Source organism: Rhinatrema bivittatum, chromosome 1 (assembly GCF_901001135.1).
Source record: "Rhinatrema bivittatum chromosome 1, aRhiBiv1.1, whole genome shotgun sequence".
NCBI lineage: Eukaryota > Metazoa > Chordata > Amphibia > Gymnophiona > Rhinatrematidae > Rhinatrema > Rhinatrema bivittatum.
Genome location: NC_042615.1, coordinates 275262391 through 275282013, shown reverse-complemented (window position 1 = coordinate 275282013; position 19623 = coordinate 275262391). Strand labels below are relative to the sequence as shown.

The window sequence follows — 19623 nt, the reverse complement described above, 5'->3', positions numbered from 1 at the left end:
CACTACAATAAGCCTCTAAAGAAAAAACTATTTTGTACTTACACTCCACCAATCTCAGCCCTGAGCATAGAGTCCTGAATCTTGCCCTGCCGCCTGACCCCTGAAATCTGTTTGGCAGCTATCTGCCATTCTGATGGGAGCTATCTTTCTCTCTGTCTTTCTTTCTCTGTCTCTTTCTGCCCATATCAGTCAAGACAAGACTGAGCAACCTGTGACAAAAGAGCATCTCACTGTGTCTCTGGGCTTGGATTCCTGTAGTGGTGCTACCCTCTAGAGGATGTGCCACGGCTCTGTCAGTGTTGGTTGCAAGTGGAGGTTTCAGCATTTTTAGTGAGTAAGGGATGAAGAATGCAGGTTGTCAGTTTTGCAGGTAGAAGCCAATGTTTGCAACAACGCAAGAGATAGAAACTAAAGGTTTGCTGCAAAAGTACTCAAATACATGTACATAAAATGCCCCACCTCCTTATGACTGACTGTTGACCTAGCTGAGATAAAGGGGTTTGTTTCTGTGCCATTTCATAAAGTGTGAGCATCGTTTCCTCCCTCTGAAGTTTGTAATTTAAAGTATTAGCCTGAATATAGCACAAACATTTTTTTTCAATACTTTTTCTAAAACCTACCTCATTCTTATATTTAGTGCTTAGAGCTGGGGCAGGAGGCAGTTGCATCTGTTTGGCCTGGGTGGAGGATGGATTAACGACTTCCCACTCGACTGGGGGCAGAGGAAGCAGCTGAGTCCCGCCAGGGCTTGGCAGAGAAGGAGTCGGCAGCTACTAGTACACATCGGTTTTCTTACAGTCCTGGCCCATATATAATGGGTCAGTTTGCATTCCAGGCATCTAATATTCAGGCTAATACAGTAGTTAATTTCTGTCCACTCTCATCAAGTTTTTGAGATAATCCTAAACTATCAAGCTAAGGAATAACAAGCAAAGGCTAAGGTCACTATTTCCTTCCACTTAATTTAAATTGGAAAAAAAGAAGCATTTAGAAAAATATAAAGGTCTACAGTGCTTTCATTGGCCTTCACATTGAGTCACAAGATTGTATAGGATACAAAGATTTAGGGACCTATTTTCAAAAGCATTATTTTCATTCTCTGCCAATGGCAAACCTCTTTTGAAAATAGACCTGAAAGGAATTATTTCACAGAAGAGATATTGTTGGCAGGGGCCAACCAGTATCGAGATACAACATTCTGGTATCTTTTTCTACAGATGAATGAGCTGTCTGAATCCCAGCTTGGACAGATTTGTCTTGGTTCTAATTTGCACAAACGTCTGAGTAAGCTGTAAACTGGTCTGAATCAAAATCTAAATATTGCACAGATGATTCAGATTTGCCAGGCTTATCCTAGTTTGCTTTTTGTTTTTTTTTTAATGGTTTGTTTCAAATTTTGATGCCAACTCCCATTGGCATGGGAGCAAACTGAATTTTCATTGGGAGCTCATATTTGCTGGATTCACCAGCTGGCCAGGGATCTTCTTTCTTTCTTTATTTTATAAAATTTGATATCTCGTCTTTCACCTAGAAATCAGAGCAGGTGACAATAAAAACTTCCACTATTACTTAGAATTAGCCAGCAAATACATATATATATATAGATATATATAGATATATATATATATATATATATATATATATATATCATGACAATCAGTCTCCCTCCCTCCCCCCCATCCCCCATTCCTCCCAATCCCCAACTGGGAAAAAATCCATCATGGTAGGGATATTATCCACTTCTATGGACAGACTATCATAATATGAAGCTCACCCCAAAGCTCCAAAAGCACTGCTTTTCAGATCACTAGGCCAAAGTAACTAAATGCCAACTATCTTGTGGATGTCATGTATTAAGAAAGGTGGAAGGAAGGCAAAACAATTACTAGCATGGTTAAAAGGTGAGGTGAAAGAGGCTATTTTAGCCTAAAAAACATCCATCTGAAGAAGAAGAAGGATCCATCTGAAGAAAATAGGAAAAAGCATAAGCATTGTCAAATTAAGTGTAAAACATTAATAAGACAGGCGAAGAGAGAATTTGAAATGAAGTTGGCCGTAGAGGCAAAAACTCATAATTAAAACTTTTTAATATATCCGAAGCAAGTAACCTGTGAGGGAGTTGGTTGGACTGTTAGATGACTGAGGGGTTAAAGGAGCTCTTAGGGAAGATAAGACCATTGCAGAAAGTCTAAATGAATTCTTTGTTTCTGTGTTTACTAATGAGGATATTGGGGAGATACCAGTTCCGGAGATGGTTTTCAAGGTTCATGAGTCAGATGAACTGAACCAAATCACTGTGAACCTGGAAGATGTAGTAGGCCAGATTGACAAACTAAAGAGTAGCATATTACCTGGACTGGATGGTATGCATCCTTAGGTTCTGAAGGAATTAAAAAATGAAATTTCAGATCCATTAGTTAAAATTTGTAAGTATCATTAAAATCATCCATTGTACTTGAAGACTGGAGGGTGGCCAATGTAACTCCAATATTTAAAAAGGGCTCCAGGGGTGATCCGGGAAACTATAGACCAGTGACCCTGTCTTCAGTGCCGGGAAAAATAATGGAAACTATTCTAAAGATCAAAATCACAGAGCATGTAGAAAGACATGGTTTAATGGAAAACAGTCAACATGGATTTACCCAAGGGAAGTCTTAAAAAACAAACCAGAAGCAGATCCAATTTAGCTGTGTAGCGACCAAGAAGAATAAGATCAGTGTATAATCAAGAAGCTTTATTCACACAGTATATCAACCTGACTTTGGCTGAGTTTTGCTCTATAAGTAGAGCTGCCTCAGGGGCTACTATAATTAAAACATACATCCAATATAAGGATAACATTTAAAAACAAATATAGGTGTTGAGACATCATAAAATTACATAAATAATAAAATACATGCATAGAAAAAGGTAAAACCCATTGGTATGTATAAATCGCACATAAGATTAACACATAAAATACATACTTATACAGAGTGTATGTGCATACTATTCTTGTGCATTAGATTATTTCTATGTATGTAGTACCTGTATGGAGTGTTCTGTTTTCACAAAAATGGATTTCATGGGTCACATCTTGTTACTTCTGGTAAATTAGGTGTACCTATGTTATATAATATCAGTGAAAACGACATGGTGTCAGTATTATCTCCCATATTGGAAATATACAATTAAAGGTAAAAGGAAGTGCCTCAGATTAGAAGTACTTAGTAACCAAGAGAAAATGTTAAAAATGGAGGAAAAAAATACTTTTAATATGGTGTAAGATAAGAGGTCCTTACTATATATGTTCTTGTTAGCTTCATTTTTTTGAAGGGGTTAATAAACATGTGGATAAAGGTGAACCGGTAGATGTAGTGTATTTGGAGTTTCAGAAGGCGTTTGACAAAGTCCCTCATGAGAGCCTTCTAAGAAAACTAAAAAGTCATGGGATAGGAGGCGATGTCCTTTCGTGGATTACAACCTGATTAAAAGACAGGAAATAGAGAGTAGGATTAAATGGTCAATTTTCTCAGTGGAAAAGGATTAACAGTGGAGTGCCTGAGGGATCTATTCTTGGACCGGTGCTTTTCAATATATTTATAAATGATCTAGAAAGGAATACGACAAGTGAGGTTATCAAATTTGCAGATGATACAAAATTATTCAGAGTAGTTAAATCACAAGCGGATTGTGATACATTGCAGGAGGACCTTGCGAAACTGGAAGATTGGGCATCCAAATGGCAGATGAAATTTAATGTGGACAAGTACAAGGTGTTGCTTATAGGGAAAAATAACCCTTGCTATAGTTACACGATGTTAGGTTCTATATTAGGAGCTACCACCCAGGAAAAAGATCTAGGCATCATAGTGGATAATACTTTAAAATCGTTGGCTCAGTGTGCTACAGCAGCCAAAAAAGCAAACAGAATGTTAGGAATTATTTAGAAGGGAATGGTTAACAAAACAGAAAATGTCATAATGCCTCTATATCGCTCCATGGTGAGACCACACCTTGAATACTGTGTACAATTCTGATTGCCGCATCTCAAAAAAGATATAGTTGCGATGGAGAATGTACAGAGAAGGGCGGCCAAAATGATAAAGGGGATGGAACAGCTCCCCTATGAGGAAAGGCTGAAGAGGATAGGGCTATTCAGCTTGGAGAAGAGACGGCTGAAGGAGGATATGATAGAGGTCTTTAAAATAATGAGAGGTTTTGAATGAGTAGATGTGAATTGGTTAATTACACTTTCGGATAATAGAAGGACTAGGGGGCATTCCATGAAGTTAGCAAGCAGCACATTTAAGACCAATCGGAGAAAATTCTTTTTCACTCAATGCTCAATTAAGCTCTGGAATTTGTTGCCAGAGGATGTGGTTAGTGCAGTTAGTGTAGCTGGGTTTAAAAAAGGTTTGGATAAGTTCTTGGAGGAGAAGTCCATTAACTGCTATTAATCAAGTTGACTTAGGGAATGGCCGCTGCTATTACTGGCATCAGTAGTGTGGGATCTTCTTAGTGTTTGGGTATTTGCCAGATTCTTGTGGCCTAGTTTTGGCCTCTGTTGGAAACAGGATGCTGGGTTTGATGGGCCCTTGGTCTGAGCCAACATGGCAATTTCTTATGTTCTTATGTCAGGCATATTTCTGATAAGGAGGGAGTAACAAGAGACTGAATGGAGAAGAATAGGAGCCCTGGATTACCTATTGAATTCCCTTAATTTAAACATTTAAAGTTAAGATGTATTATCTTAAATTTGAATCTAGCTTCAGCTGGGAGCCAGTGAAGACTACTTAGGACAGGAATGATATGATCATATTTTTCTTTTGTCTGTAAGTAATCTGGCTGCCATATTTTGTCGCAGCTGCAATCTATTGATAGTGTTTATGGGCAAGCCTAGTAAAGAGATTTTTCAGTTATCTAATTTATTTGCTCCAAAGAATGTAGAATCATAACCAGATCTGTTTGGTCTAGATACGATCGTACTAATGCAGGGATCTGTGAGAACATGGAGAGTTTGGCATTTATCTTAATTCCCAGGCTTGTTACTGACCCATTAGGCTCTAATGGTGCTCCTAATATGCATGGCAATATGGTGAGTGATCTATTTTTCCACATCATCCTCAGAGCCGTTAACTAACAGGGTCTAACTTGAGTCTTTGCTGGTAAACCCGGTCTGATTCTGATGCCAGGCATACGTTCAAGTTGTAAATATCTGCCACCTGTCCATTGTCGACATACACTATAAACTGAATGTCGTCAGCAAACATGTGACAGTCTATTCCAAGACCTGCAATTATTTTTGTCAATGGTGCCAAATAAATATAGAATAAAACTGGAGACAGTATAGAACCTTGCGGAATGCCACAATCAACAACTGCCCCTCCCAATGGATAACCTGGGTTCTCTTTTTCAGAAACGAGGTAAACTAAGCCAAAATCATCCCTCTGAACTTAATAAGGTCCATTAATAGCTTCTAAAGTAGTCTGTGCTCCAGAAGTTGTGGACAGTTCAAGCTGCATAATAAAGGCATCCCTACCCCTTTCTACTTGTAATCATACTCTTATTAGTTAACACTTTTGCATAGTCTCTATGCTAAGTAGGGATGCCAACTGGCTCTAGATTTTCAGGACAGGATGATCCAGTCCTGGTTTTACTCTCTTGCATGCAAGTACTTATAGTCTTGATTTTCTTAGGGAATGAGTGGGGAAATCAGAATAAGTCCCAGCATGCAATAGGGTAAAACCAGGACTGGCTCAACCTGTCCTGAAAATCTGGAGCCTGTTGGCAACCTTAATGCTCAGCTCACAATTCCAACTGAGATGAGTGAAGAACATTTTCTTTCAACAAATAGTCTGACAGTTGACTGTAAACCAACTTCTTAATTATCTTAGATAGAGCATAAATTGGAAACAAGACAAATAGTTTGTGATTAATCTATGGTCTGTAGCCCCCTTATTCAGAATAGGCCTTAACCATTAATTTCTTCAATAGAGCCAGTGACTTGCCCTGCTCCATTGCGGCATTTACAATATAGGTTAAGAAAGGAGACATATTCTGCTGAAGGAACTTTACCAAGGGCCAGGTTTTCGAATGTACGAGCGGGTGTAGATTTGTGCACGCAACCCGGCGCGCACAAATCTACACCCGATTTTATAATATGCACGTGCATGTTATAAAATCCGAGGTCAGCGCGTGCAAGGAGGTGCGCACTTGTGCACCTTGCGCGCGCCAAGCCCTAGGGGAGCCCCAATGGCTTTCCCTGTTCCCTCCGAGGCCGCTCCGAAATCGCAGCGGGCTCGAAGGGAACTTCCTTTCTGCCCCCCCACCTTCCCCTCCCTTCCCCTACCTAACCCACCCCCCAGCCCTATCTAAAACTCCCCTTACCTTTGTTAGATAAGTTGGGCCTGCCTCTGGGCAGGCGTAAGTTGTGTGCGCCGGCCAAGTGCCGGCGCGCGATCCCGCGACCCAGAGGGCCTTCGGAGCCCTCTAGCCACGCCCCCGGACCACCACCCACGCCCCCTTTCTGCCCCTTTTTCAAAGCCCCGGGACATACATGCGTCCCGGGGTTTGCGCGCGTCGCCGAGCCTATGCAAAATAGGCTCGGTGCGCACAGGGGCACTTTCTCGGGGTTATGCGTGTAAGTTACGCGCGTAACCCTTTGAAAATCTGCCTCCAAGTTTGCTAGAGCTGAATCCAACAGACAGGTTGTCATTTTGATGGTACTAAGAGTTTTCTTTCCACCACTATAACAGTACCATGTCTAAAGGTGTGAATCCCCAGTCCACAAACGAACCCCTTCAGTAGTGGGGGATTGCCCATCCAGACCTCTTATTCACCAGGAACCACATTGGCCAAAGGGACAGTAACTTGGCCGTGATTTACTTTGGAAGTGTCAGACTTCTCAAACTTCTCAATCGGAAGGTTAAGCAGATTGGGGAGTGGAGCACCGGACAAATTTGACACCATGCCTAATGAGTTCAAATGAGATGTGCACAATACCAAGGATGCTCCTCCTCCCCTCAACTTCTGGCAGTGATCTCACAACTGCTGGGTCTGAGATGATGACCCAGACTGAAGCAACCGTTCGCCTGCTAAATGAGCCAGGTCAGAAGCAGCACGAAGTCCTGACTGGCTCACACAGCAGTGAGAAGGGCCACGGGAGTACACATTCCCTCCAAGCCACATTAAGGTCGGAGTGGAGTCCTGAGTTCAGTAATTCAAGTAAAGCTGAAGCACCTGCCCCCCTCAACCAAGCTAATAAGAAGCACTCGTGTATTTCTGTACTGTCTCATCTGAAATTCACAATCCTTTTTTCACAAACCTTTTTTCTTTCTTTCACATTTTAACCTTTAGAGACCATAACAGCAGTTATAAAAAAAAAAAAAAAAAGGATCAGATTCTCTTTTTATTAAAATCTGGTTTGAAAAAAATCAACAGGTGGCTACAAGTGCAGCAAACAAGCATGTACCAGGCTTAAACAACAACAACAAAAAAAAAGCCTTCAAGCGTCTGCTATTGACAGTAAAGTGGAAGCAAACTTGAACCATTAAGCCAAAAGCAAAATCCTTGTTCCTCAGGGATCTTACAGTCTTGATTATGAAACACTTAGGGGAAAAAAAACGGTGCTAAACAATTTTTTTTCTAGAAAAAAAATGCAAACACAAATAATTAGAATTTAATATCTGTGCATAATCCCACTCTGCGTTCCATTCTACATGTAATTCATAATTTAATGTTAATAACTCATTGTGTATAGTCTTAGCCAGCAGTGATTGTAATACATTAGCTTGCCATGCATTTAATTTTAAGTATAAATTCCCACAGCCACTGTACAGGGATTAGCAGTATTCAACCAAGAAAATAAACAATTAAGGCATACTATACCTAGGCATGCGATTTTAAAGAATATTTTCTTTAAGATGGCAAACAAGGAAGTAGACAGGGAAAAAAAAAACACTTTTTAAAGCAAGATAGGACATTTTTTTTTAACAGGCATGAAGTAGCCCATACTAAATTATACCAAGTATGACAGCTATCAGATCCTCAGGCATTGTCAGATTCTTCCCTTCTGAGCTCTAAAACAAACCAAACTATTACGTAGCATTAAAGATTGGTTTATATTAAGAGAAAAAAAAAAGACATAAATATGCACCAGCAGACTCTTAGTTCAGTAAAAAAAAGGAAAGTTTATTCTCTCAGATTTTGTGGTCGTTGGTCAATTTTATGCTTAGCAGACTCTTTGCTTCTCTCCCTTCTCCCCCAGCAGTTCCTTCTTTTCTTGTGAGCGGCTCCTTGCTTAACTATTGCCCAGCCTTTAAGGCGTCCTAGTCATCTCGAAGGCCCTCTTTGACTTTAAAAGAAAAGGCAGAGAAAGAACCAGTGTTCTGCTGAGATAGGGCTTTTTGATTTATCGTATGATTGTCCTCACTCAGACAAGTGAATTTGAAGTGCACAGAAGGATGTAAGATAAGAAGATAAGACATGCTATACTGGTTCAGGCGAATGGTGCACCGAGCCCTTCTCCTGTCTCTGACAATGGCCAATCCAATCCAGTCCGCTTGGAAAAAGTACTCAATAGATCCTAATTGGGAGTCGTTCACTCCCTGCTTCCTGGCAGTAAAAGAAGGCGTTCCCCAAACTTACCTGGCTAATGGTCCTTCTTGCAGAAACATGTTCAAACCTTTTCTTACACCCAGCTGTACTACTGACCTTGGCCATATCCTGTAGCCACAAACCTCACAATAGTGATTTTAATTTTGTTTTAAATCTGCTATCAATTAGTTTCTAGGAGTGTCCCCTAGTCCTAGTGTTATTTGAAAAGATAAGAAATCGTTCCCTATTTGCTTGTTCTGTGCCACTCGTGATTTTGTAAAACTCTATCATATTTCCTCTCAAACTTCTCTTCTCCAGGTTAAAAAGCCCCAGCCTGTTTAGTGGTTTTTCATAAGAGGTCTATTCTATACCTTTAATCATTTTTGCTGTCCTCCTCTGCATATTTTTTAGTTTGTTTTTTTTAGATGTGGCAACCACAACTGCACATGAGATTCAATATGTGGTTGCACCATGGATCCGTAAAGAAGCATTATGATGTTCTCAGTGTTATGATGTTCTCCCTTCCTTTCTGAATAATTGTTAACATTCTGTTTGCTCTTTTGATCGCTGCTGTACACTGAGGTGAGGACTCAGTGTCTTGTCCACACAGACTCCAAGGCCCGTTTCCTGATTGAGTACACATAGTTGGGTTCAGTGCTGGGTTCTGCATTAGGAATTACTCAGGAAAGGGAGTCAGCCATCAATATCTTTTACGGTGCATGGCAAGACCTTCAGGAACATCTAACAAAACCCACTCCTTTATTTGTCCCCGGCTTGCTTACACTCTGGCACATTACTGGCCTCTACCACCCCTGCTGGCAGACCATCCCAGGCATCCACCACCCTCTCAGGAAAGGGCTGTTTCCTCATGAATAAAGATGAACTTGTGAAGAGAGAACATGCACATGCACCTCTCCCTCAAGCCATGCTAAGGTCATGTGAATCTCATGTGGTGATGGCAGAATGAAGAACGTGCAGTCAGCAAGTTTCACAACCATCCATAGTGCCCCACATAGAATATATGTGCCGGCAGCAGGTGTGGCCCACGATTGTATGTCTTGTGCATATGTGAGGTAATGCTCCACCGGGACTGGCAATTTAAAAGTATCAGCAGATTAAAAACATAGAATCCCTTCCCCCAAAAGAGTAATATTTCCTCCCGCCCTATCTCTTTCTCCCTCATGTTGTTGTTCTACACTTGTCCAGGCCCTGAAGTTGCTCCTAATTATCCATTCCATTCAGTAATGATTGTATGACAGAGGCAGCGGCATGAGCCCTAAACAGCTCACTGATCACCACAAATTCCCTTTCAGCGTCCCAGTGCAGTATTCTGCGGGATGTGAAAGAAGGGGGGGGGGGGGGGGGGGAGGCTAGACTGAGGAATCAATACAAATTACTGAAGAGAAAGCCTGGCCCAGGGCTGGAATTGTAGCATATGTTTACGCTAAATCAGGCAATCTGTCTTCATCTGGACTGTGTAATGGAGCTGGGTGACAGACGGGAGGGGGAATCGGAGAAGGGGAGGGGGGTCAAGGGTTGCAAGAGTTCTCTCTCTCTCTCTCTCTCTCTCTCTCACTCTCTCATCATACAATTAATCAGTCTCCTGAAGAGAAAGTGGGTTATCGATTGGGCGTAGGGAAAAAGGCAGGAAGATATAGCTTTGGCCAATTAAAATAGAGTTTGTGAAGACAAGAATTGGGAGGAAGCACTGGAAAAATGGGATAGAATTCTATTTATTCTCCATGATTAAGAAAGTGTGCAGCAGCATTATTTCCAAGACTGCTGGGAGAGTGTGGCAGTGGAGCACGGGGCATTCCCAGGAAGCAGCCTGCAAGGTCTGCACAAGATGTTAAGGCTGGGCCGGACTAATCATTCACTGCAAGGGACAGATGAGATACCTGAGTATTGGTAGCAGAGACAGGTGGGGCATTGTTTCACATTTTGTGTTGTGGGCAGATGGGTTCACAGGAATCAGTACAGCTCGTTTTGAAGGTTATTGTATACAGCTCTGTGCAAGGCCTTCGGAAATAAGTTAATACACAGCCGTAAAAGAAACAAGGGCTTCTGTTTTCTGACACTTGGAGGTGTGCAAAAAATTATGCATGGGAATAAAATGTTTGCAGGACAGCGCCAAATACCACCTGGCTAGGTTTTTTTTGTTTTTTGCAGCATGAGAAGAAATTGCTGAGATTAGCTGTACAAGTTCTGGCCGGCCAACAGGCCCTCACTTTCCTCCTCTTCCTCCTCCTGCAGGCTCCATTGCACAATTTGTTCTTGATGGTAAATGTTGGAGCTGGGGGTAAGAGTGATGAGGGGGATAGAAGTGATGAGAGAACAGTGAGCATGGGCTGCTGGCAGAGAAAACCCCCAAAATGCTGATTTTATGTATCTATCTATCTACCGTATATTTATTTAAAAATTATTTATTTAAAATATTTCAATACTGTCTTAACAATTATATAATTGACCAAAACGGTTTACAATGTGGTAAAAATAAGAAATAATAATAATAGTAATGGAAATAAAGTTGTATATGAACTCTAAAATAGCCAAATAAAAAGAAACACCTAAAAACCAAAGACTTACTTAGATCTCATACATTTCATATCTTCAGTTTATTCATGGCAAATAAACATCCAGACCATATGAAAAAGTGGCAGCTTCATTGTATCCTACTAAAACTGAACACAAATTCTGCTGATTAGGGATTCATTTGCTAAGCTGCAGTATTTCTCCTGGAGGGGGAAATACTATGGGGGTTCACCGAACTGTGGTGTTCTGTACCACAGTTTAGCAAACGCTATTGTATTTTCCCCGAGTAAATTGCCATCAGGAAAAATTCAGCAGCTTTGCTACCTGAAAAAAATAGCAGGCGATGACGGCCCCTTCACTGGGGGCCACCATCATGTTAAATACCTGAGCGGCCTGCAAAAAGACCCATCCCTCCAAAGAGTAAAAAAAAAAAACCCCCAGGAGTCTTGTGAAACCTCCCCCTGTCCCATTCCTGCCCGCTGCTGCCCCTAGAGGCAGCCCCAATGTGCACTAAAAGTGAAAAAAAGAAAATTGCGGAAACTTCCCTTCCTCCCTTCCCAACCTCACCCCTTTAAAAAATGTTACCCCTCCTCTCCAGCCTCCCCCATGCCTTACGACCATCCCCACACCCTAGCCCACCCCATATTACCCCCCCCCCCCTCAACACACCCCTGGTCATACCTAGCAGTCCTATGTGAAGAAAAATGATGCCGGCCGGTCATTTATTGACTTATTTCCCTATCACGTCTTTTAGTGCCTTGGAGCTCTTGCTAGAGATGGCCTCATAATATCCCCAGGTTTTTTTTTTCACTCTTTAGATGAGGGCATCTTTCAGGCCACTCGAGCCCTTTGAGATATTGCCCAAAAGTATCGGGATGCGCATTAGCGTCCCAGTTCTCCCAGGGAAAGTTAACCACAAGTTAACAAGTTTTACCTGCATTTGCAAAGCATTTGCATGCAAAGTAGCTCATTATTATTTTGGCATTGTTTGGGGTAAAATGAAGTGCGGGATTTTAAATACCACACATTGCATCATCGCTGCATTAAGGTGCGTGTAAGAGACAGCCCCTGCTCCATGGAGCTTTTAATCTATCTGGCCAAGACAGACAGGCAAGACAAAATTTGAGGCTTCCGTTTAAAATTAACAAAGCCATGATCAGGGAGAACTGAGACTAAGATATATATAAAAAAAAAAGCCTCAGAATATGGGATTTTAGTCTGGATTTAATTGAGGAAAGGATCTGCTTTATTTAACTGAGTAAAGCGGCAAGACGTCAGGCCTCTGTCCTTAATAGTAGCTGTTTCCCAAACACATTTATGTTAGTAAACAGACATGGAAGAATGTAAAATGCTCGTTTTCGGAGCATTAGCCTAAAATGTGCAGTGTAGGTGTGTTTTCCTTCTCTGCATGGTTATAAGGCTAAGTAGGAGTAAGAACTTATTGCAGAAAATGTGTTGAGCAGTTGATAGTATAAAATGAATGATTTCTGTCAATAATTCATGTAGCAGGCAGCAGTTAACATAATGACATCACCAAATTTCCATTTCCTGCAGTTTTATTTTTTCTTTTTAGAATGGAATCATAAAATAAATACAGATTGCTCCATTTGCTCAGTAATAGAAATGCATTATCTGGTCAGGAGGACATAAGGACCCCCAGAGGTAATAATACCTTAGGCTTTTTGGCTTCAGTCGGTTTAGTGATAAAATCCATTGTTAGTCATTGCTCTACCACTGGCTCAATATTGTCCACTCTCAGTCTCATTGGCACGCGATATCTGAGACAGACAGACGTACAAGCACACATGCTTTAGAGCTACTTCTAGGAGGTCTCGCATGCTCACATGCTTCTTCTTATCTTGTTCCAGCAGTCACGCCTGTAGGGACTGCACCCCTCAACGAATCCCAAGTAAGCAAGCCCAAGTGCAACAGGGCTCCTGTACCTGCCCAAGACATTATAAGTACCTAAAATGCTGTTTTCCACACATACAGGGGGCTGTCCTGAAAGTGACCCCAGGAGCTGCACGTGCCTAAAATTTCAGTGGAAGCCACTTGACAGAGGTGGAGGAAATCCGTTTGCCTGCACGCTTTCTAAAATTGAAAGTAGGCACCTAAATGTATGCTTGAAGGTCTACACCTGCTCCCATGCAGGCGCCCATGTGTGCCCGCATGCCATGCAGGGGTTCACATGTTCCTGTTGATGGTCAGAGCACACTTATGCACGGAACTTAGAAAATGATGGATAAAGTCCACGCGGACTTTAGCCCTAAGTGCACCGTTATAAAATTGGGCTTTGTGAGGGTAATTTTGAAAGGGTCTTCTGCTGGTAAAGTAGCGCTGGACCTGTGGAAATGGCCATGAGGAGACTGCGCCACCGTTCTGTGTGTTAAATCAGGGGCAGGCCATATGCATCTGCTTTTATGCGCATAACTCCGAGGCATTTTAGAGGTGGAGTCTGGGCGGCTCCTGGACCTATGCGCTTACTTTCTGATTTAAGGAAACTATGCATATAAATTCTCTTGACGAAAACGCACGTGCGCCAAATAGCGGGCAAACAGTTTTTTTTGCCGGGATAATTTTCACAGGGACTGGGGTGGGTAAAGTGGTGTTTTATACATAGCGTTGGCCTTTTATGCAATCCGATATGCAGGTAATCTTCTGCGTGTATATCCTGCTCGTGCATGAGTTTATCTGCTCCGGGCGCAGGTGTTCCTAGGCCTAGGGAGGGTTCTACATTTAGGCACATGCTTTTGCATTTTCAAAAATAGGCCCATAAAATTTCCCTGAAAAATTTCTGTGCACAATTTAGCAGGTGTAATAGAGGATGGGATAATTTCTAAAAACAAAAAAAAAAATAGAGGGGAATTACACATATGCAAATACTCTCATAAGAACATGCCATACCTGGTCAGACCAAGGGTCCATCAAGCCCAGCATCCTGTTTCCAACAGTGGCCAATCCAGGCCATAAGAACCTGGCAAGTAGCCAAAAACTAAGTCTATTCCATGTTACCGTTGCTAGTAATAGCGGTGGTTATTATCTAAGTCCGATGCCATCGATGCCGCAGGCAACCTCCTTTGAGGGCAGTTTCCAAAGCTCTTTATGTGGGTGAACACATGTTCTCCTGCATAAAATAGTCCTTGTGAAATCCCTCCCTGCCTCTGTGCGGGGAAAAGGAGGGCAGGGCTAGGCTGGAGAGGAAAAGTCCACGCTGTGATTACTTCTGTACCTGTGGTGTGCGCCAGCTCTGGCATTTTGAAAGGGAAGGCCTGCAGGGAGTTTCTCTCAGGAGCTTGCAGAACCCGCAAGCTGACTGGGAACTCTGAAAAATGCCCCCCTCCCTTCCCCCCACGGACTTTATCTACTGAAAATGGTTTTGATCAGAAAGGTATGGGTAGCAGGGGATGCTGAAAATGTGCCAGGACAGCAAAAGGCTCCTCTCCCTCGTCCTTTTCCATGGCGCACACTGCAGCTTGAGTACTCTCCTCGCTCCAGCGCCTGAGCTGGGATTACCTTGCGAAAGATCTAGGAAGAGTGAGGAAAAGCTGATAGCTGAGATGTCTCCCAGAACAGAAGGTCTGAGAGGCTTGGGACGTTGTCTGCCATCTCACTGTTTCTGACTCTTTGCCCTTGCCCTGCTTCTCTCTCTCTTTCAGTCTCTTCTCTCCTCCCAAAGCCCCCAATCTCTCCCCATCCTAGTCCCCTGTCCTCAACTCCCCCTCGTATCCTGTCATCTCTCTCTCGCTCTCTCTGCTCCCATCTCAACTGCCTTTCAGCCCCAATCTCAGCCCACCGTCTCATCTTCCCCTCTTATTCCCCCATCTCAGCCGCTGTCTTCATCTCTCCCTCAACCTCCCTGCCTTCATCTCCCTCTTTTATTCCCTCATCTCAGTCCAGGACCCCAGACCAAGCCAGCTGGGCACCCCAGGCAGGCCAGAGCGACGTCCCGAGGGGGGAGATGCCGTCCTGCCTCCCACTCCCCCCTCCCCCCCCCCCGCAAGCCTCGGCAACAGCGGGGCAGCCTCCAGCCCGGCACTGCTTTCCTCAGCGGCAGCCGCTGCTCAGCCCACCTGCCTCTAAATCTGGCCCTGCCCTCAATCTCCCCTCACCTCTTCTCCCCAAAAGCCCCATCCTCCATTTCATTTGCTTCTCTGAGGGCAGCGTGCCTCCTGCGGGTACCACTCCTCCAGGGGATGTGATGGGGGGACCCAGGGAGCAGGAAGGAGAGCAGAATGCCCAGAAGGACAGCTATCTGCTTGCACTTTCTTTAACAATCAGACCCCCTGACAATATTCCCCTTCCCCATTTAAAGCATATTAATCAACGCATATAACTGTATTATTTTTATATTCTCTTCCATTTTCCATTCTTTTACTTTAATTCACCTATTTTGTCACTCCGCGTCCCTTTTACTCACACATGACCATCGCATGCCTCCAGCACGTACAGCTGCTCTGCCACTAACCTACATCTTTTACTTTATCAACATTTGCCCAGTCATGTGTCTATTAGATGGATACTCTTTTTCCATACTCACAAACCCTAATCTCCTTCCTTCACTCTCCCTTACTATTAGTTCATGCTTTTTCCTTTTAAAAATGGTCCTGCACTGATCTGTGCTTTCCCCTTCATACCCAGCACATGCTCCAGAAATCAGCCTCTTCACAATTCGGCACCCGCACAGAAATATAGCTATGCCTACACGCTCGTTTTGCATTTGCGGCCACCTGTTCATGTTCGCAAAATGTTCATTCGGTCTCAAGACAAGACAGACTCAGGTTTCTTCCTACGCACAACGTACACGACATTTCCTGATTTCGAATTATTCAGACTGAGTCAACTCTACTTTTTTGGGTGGGCATCGGGAGGAGGAGGGCTTCTCCATTGGCCCTTGGCCACTGCTACTTCTGGAGTGACTGTGGCCCTAGAGACTTGGTGACCCTTGTGCTTCGGCTGAGTACATGAAGGAAGACGGAGGAAGCCTGAGCCTTCAACTCTGAAGGCGTGCGTTTGCGAGGCGTTGGGGTTTGGTGGTGGAGCAGTGTAAGTCGTCATACAGTGGTTCACTTTCATTTTTTTATTGTAGTTCAACATTTTTATTGATTATTTTTCGTACAGCGTACAATAAAAGGAAGGCACAAGCATAAAGGAAGAATGTCCATAATTCCAGGAAGAAAGGAAATTGATACGTCACACAGGCATCGATATCGCCACAAATTTCCAAATTTCACCAAACATTTCAGTCCTATTATACTTTGCAACCAAGGCAGATTTGGATTTATTAACCATCAAACTGTATTCCACCAGTAATGAATATCCAAGAAGTCATAATTTTTCCAATTGGAAAGAATTATTATAAGTGCAACAGAGAGAAGAATGCCCAAAGCTTCAGCTCAGGTAAAGATAATTGCCCCATGAAAAAGAATGGATTTCCAAATAGTGATCTGATAGGAAATGTCACCCTTTGAACACCGTATATCTGATACCATCTTCCATAATTGGAGCCACAAGGGCTGAATGTTGTTTGCAATAAAAAAACAAAACAAAACAAAACTCAGGGAGCAAAGCTCCAGGGCCTGCATGGCCAGGTCAGCAGAGTTTCTCCTTACACAGCTTGGCCTTCAGTAGTTTAATAAATGTTCACTTGGATGTATGCTGTGCAAAATATGAGGAAAAGGACCTCAGAATATCTTGAAATCTTTGGCTCAGCGGGTGGTGGCTGTCGGAAAGGCAAATAGAATGTAGGGAATTATTTGGAAAGGAATAAAGTATAAAACTGAGAATATCATAAGGCCTTTGTATAGATCTGTGGTGTGACGGCGCCTTGAGTATTGTGGGCAGCTCTGGTCGCTCTTATCTCAAAAAAGACATAGCAGACAAGGAAAAGGTACAGAGAAAGGTGACAAAAATGTTCAAGGGGATGGAAAAGCTCCCTTATGGAGAAAGGCTAAACAGATTAGGGCTCTTTAGCTTGGAGAGAGGCAACTGAGTAGGGGGAAATCAGGTACATAGGGACCCTTTCAAATAAGACTAGCACTAGAGGACACTGCATGAAACTCTTAACCGGCAGATTTAAAACAAATCATAGGAAGTATTTTTTCACTCAGTGCACAATCCAGCTGGGGAATCTGTTGACAGAGGATGTGATCAAGGCAACTAATTGGACACATTCCTGAAGGAAAAGTCCAGTTTGAAGCAGGTACAAATATTCCTAGCGAAAGCCCCATGCATGCTTTCTCTCCCCCGAGCTCGCTGCTGCTCCTCATCTCCTCCGTTTTCAGACGGGTAAAGGTGGACACGCTGTTTATCCGCTGAAGGGGGAGAGGGTGTTTCCGCAGGTAAGATCTTCTCTCGGCCATGGATGGGGCCATGGCAGAGGCGGGCGAGCAGGATGATCGCCCTGGGCATCCAGCCAGGGGAGAAGGGAGGCCATCACACTCAAGTCAGTCTGTGAAGTCTGCGGACATGCGAGCCTGGAAGGGAAAGGGGGCAGTGGGGCGCTGAGAGCAACCCTTGCTTGCTGCGCTGTTTTTGTCCAGGGGACTACTGGTCTGCAGAAACCACTTTGAAAGTTGTCCTCAGTATTTCTGTCTCATAATCCTGGGAGAGCATTAGCATGGATGGTCAAGGTGGGATAAATATCTCCACAGTATAACCAAAGGGTGCATTTTCAGAATTTGGTTCACCGTACAGCACCCAGCCTCAAATTTTTAAATGCTTTTTTTTGGGGGGGGGGGGGGGGGGGGCAGATTCTGCTCTCAGCTTTTTTTTTTTTTTTTGCAGTTTTGAGTGCCATTTCTGCTACTGATCTCAAAAAGTAGTTTGCAGCTTCTGTTTAGCACAATTTTGATGCTTGCGGACCTCTAAGCAGTAGAGCGCACTTGTGTATCCCTTCCTCCATGAGCTTCCTGTACCCATTTCAGCTCTGCTTGAGAGCTCGAACAACCGCTTGCTGTAAAGAAAATCACAGCCAAATCAGAGTCGCGGCAAAAGTGGCAGATGCCGTAAGCATTAGAACGCCCGTGAGAGCCGACCTTAATGATCACCAAAGACAAAATTTACTTAAGTGTGTGTCCGTAGACAGCCGCTGTGTTTTGTACATTTATTGTGAAAGCACGCATTCATGTTGTTGAAGTGCCTTGCCTCTCTGTTTTATGAAGGGCTGGGAACAGCCCTGGCTCACAAACAAAATAAATATTGCATTTCTGTTTCTTTTTTTAAAATTTTCTTTTATTCTATATTGTTCCTGCAGCTTTGAATGAGCCTACGATTGACTATGGGTTTCAGAGGTTACAGAAGGTGGTCCCAAGACATCCTGGAGATCCCGAGAGGTTACCCAAGGTAGGATTAACTCTTCCATTCTTCCCTGACGAGCGTTTGGCCTACCATAGCACAGGAAACACCAGTGGCGACATTAAACAATCCAACAATTTAAAAAAAAACAAAAAACCGTAAGCCACTGAAAATTCCTTCTTCCCTGATTTCTGCAGCTCTGGTCTATATCACGGCATAGCCCCAGCAGCCCTTGAGGCGGCAAGCTTTCCTGGGCAGATACAGGCAAATGTTAATTTCTCCATGTTTTTTTTTGTTCTCCTTCATTGATGGCTTTCTCCCTTGCGGAATTTTATTTTTCCATCTAAAAGTATGCTGGTCTGATTATCTGCACTATTTTCACTCGTGCAGAATTCCAGGAAGCAAATCTCCACCCCTCCCTGGGTTGCTGCCCTAACTGACCTGCATCGAATTTATGAAAACAGTTCTTTTATTCCACCCCCCCCTCTTCCAAACTTTGCCCAGGCACAGTCTGCAAAGATCAGAGGGACCTATTCAGCTAAAAACATGCCTTTTGTTGCACTCTGCAGTGAGCCTAACACAAAGAGCCTGGGGACATGCTGTGCGCACACGTTACCGGACAATAGCTTGCAGGAAAATACAAGATAATCCTCTGTTCCAGCTTGATGGCCTTGCCTGCACAGCCAGCCCTGGCTCTAGTTTTTTCAGTACTTCTCTTGATCAACTTTTATTTCACTCAGGGCTCCAGGTTCTGCTAAGTCGCTCCCATTTTGTTTCCAGAGGGAGGGGATAGGTCTTTAGCAAATCAAACTTGCTGGTTTTTTTTAAAGACTAAAAATAATTAAAAGGTAGGAGGTCTAGAAGGCTCACTAAATTGATATAAGAATACTGAGCAGTTCATTTCTAAGATTAGATAGTTTAACTCTGAGTGATAACTCAGTTCTTCACCATATGCAGTAGGTAGTCCTCTTTAAGGTGAGCTGTATTATGACCTACATGAGTCTATAATTTATTTTGCTGCCCTATGGCTACTTTCACCTATCTAGACACAAACGTAGCCACCTAGCACTGAAAATTTCTGAAAGGGGATTGGTCCCTTGTTTGGCAGCGCAGTGCATTAAGTACTGGGAATCTATTGCAGTTACTAGCAGCGCTGTCAGCTGCCACTAGAGCTGGGAAGAGGATGTAAGCCTCGATTCTCCTCTGATTGTAGAAGGGGTT

The 19623-nt window shown here is 43.2% G+C and overlaps 1 protein-coding gene across 5 annotated transcripts in view; it reads left to right on the top strand.

Annotated features, from left to right (window-relative positions):
* Positions 1-19623, top strand: part of EBF4 (EBF family member 4) — a 449896-nt gene that overhangs the window by 331014 nt on the left and 99259 nt on the right. For all 5 annotated transcript variants that reach the window (XM_029594987.1, XM_029594972.1, XM_029594978.1 and 2 more), the window contains exon 12: positions 18362-18450. In XM_029594987.1, coding sequence (XP_029450847.1) covers positions 18362-18450 — 89 coding nt within the window. The remainder of the gene's footprint in view (positions 1-18361; positions 18451-19623) is intronic.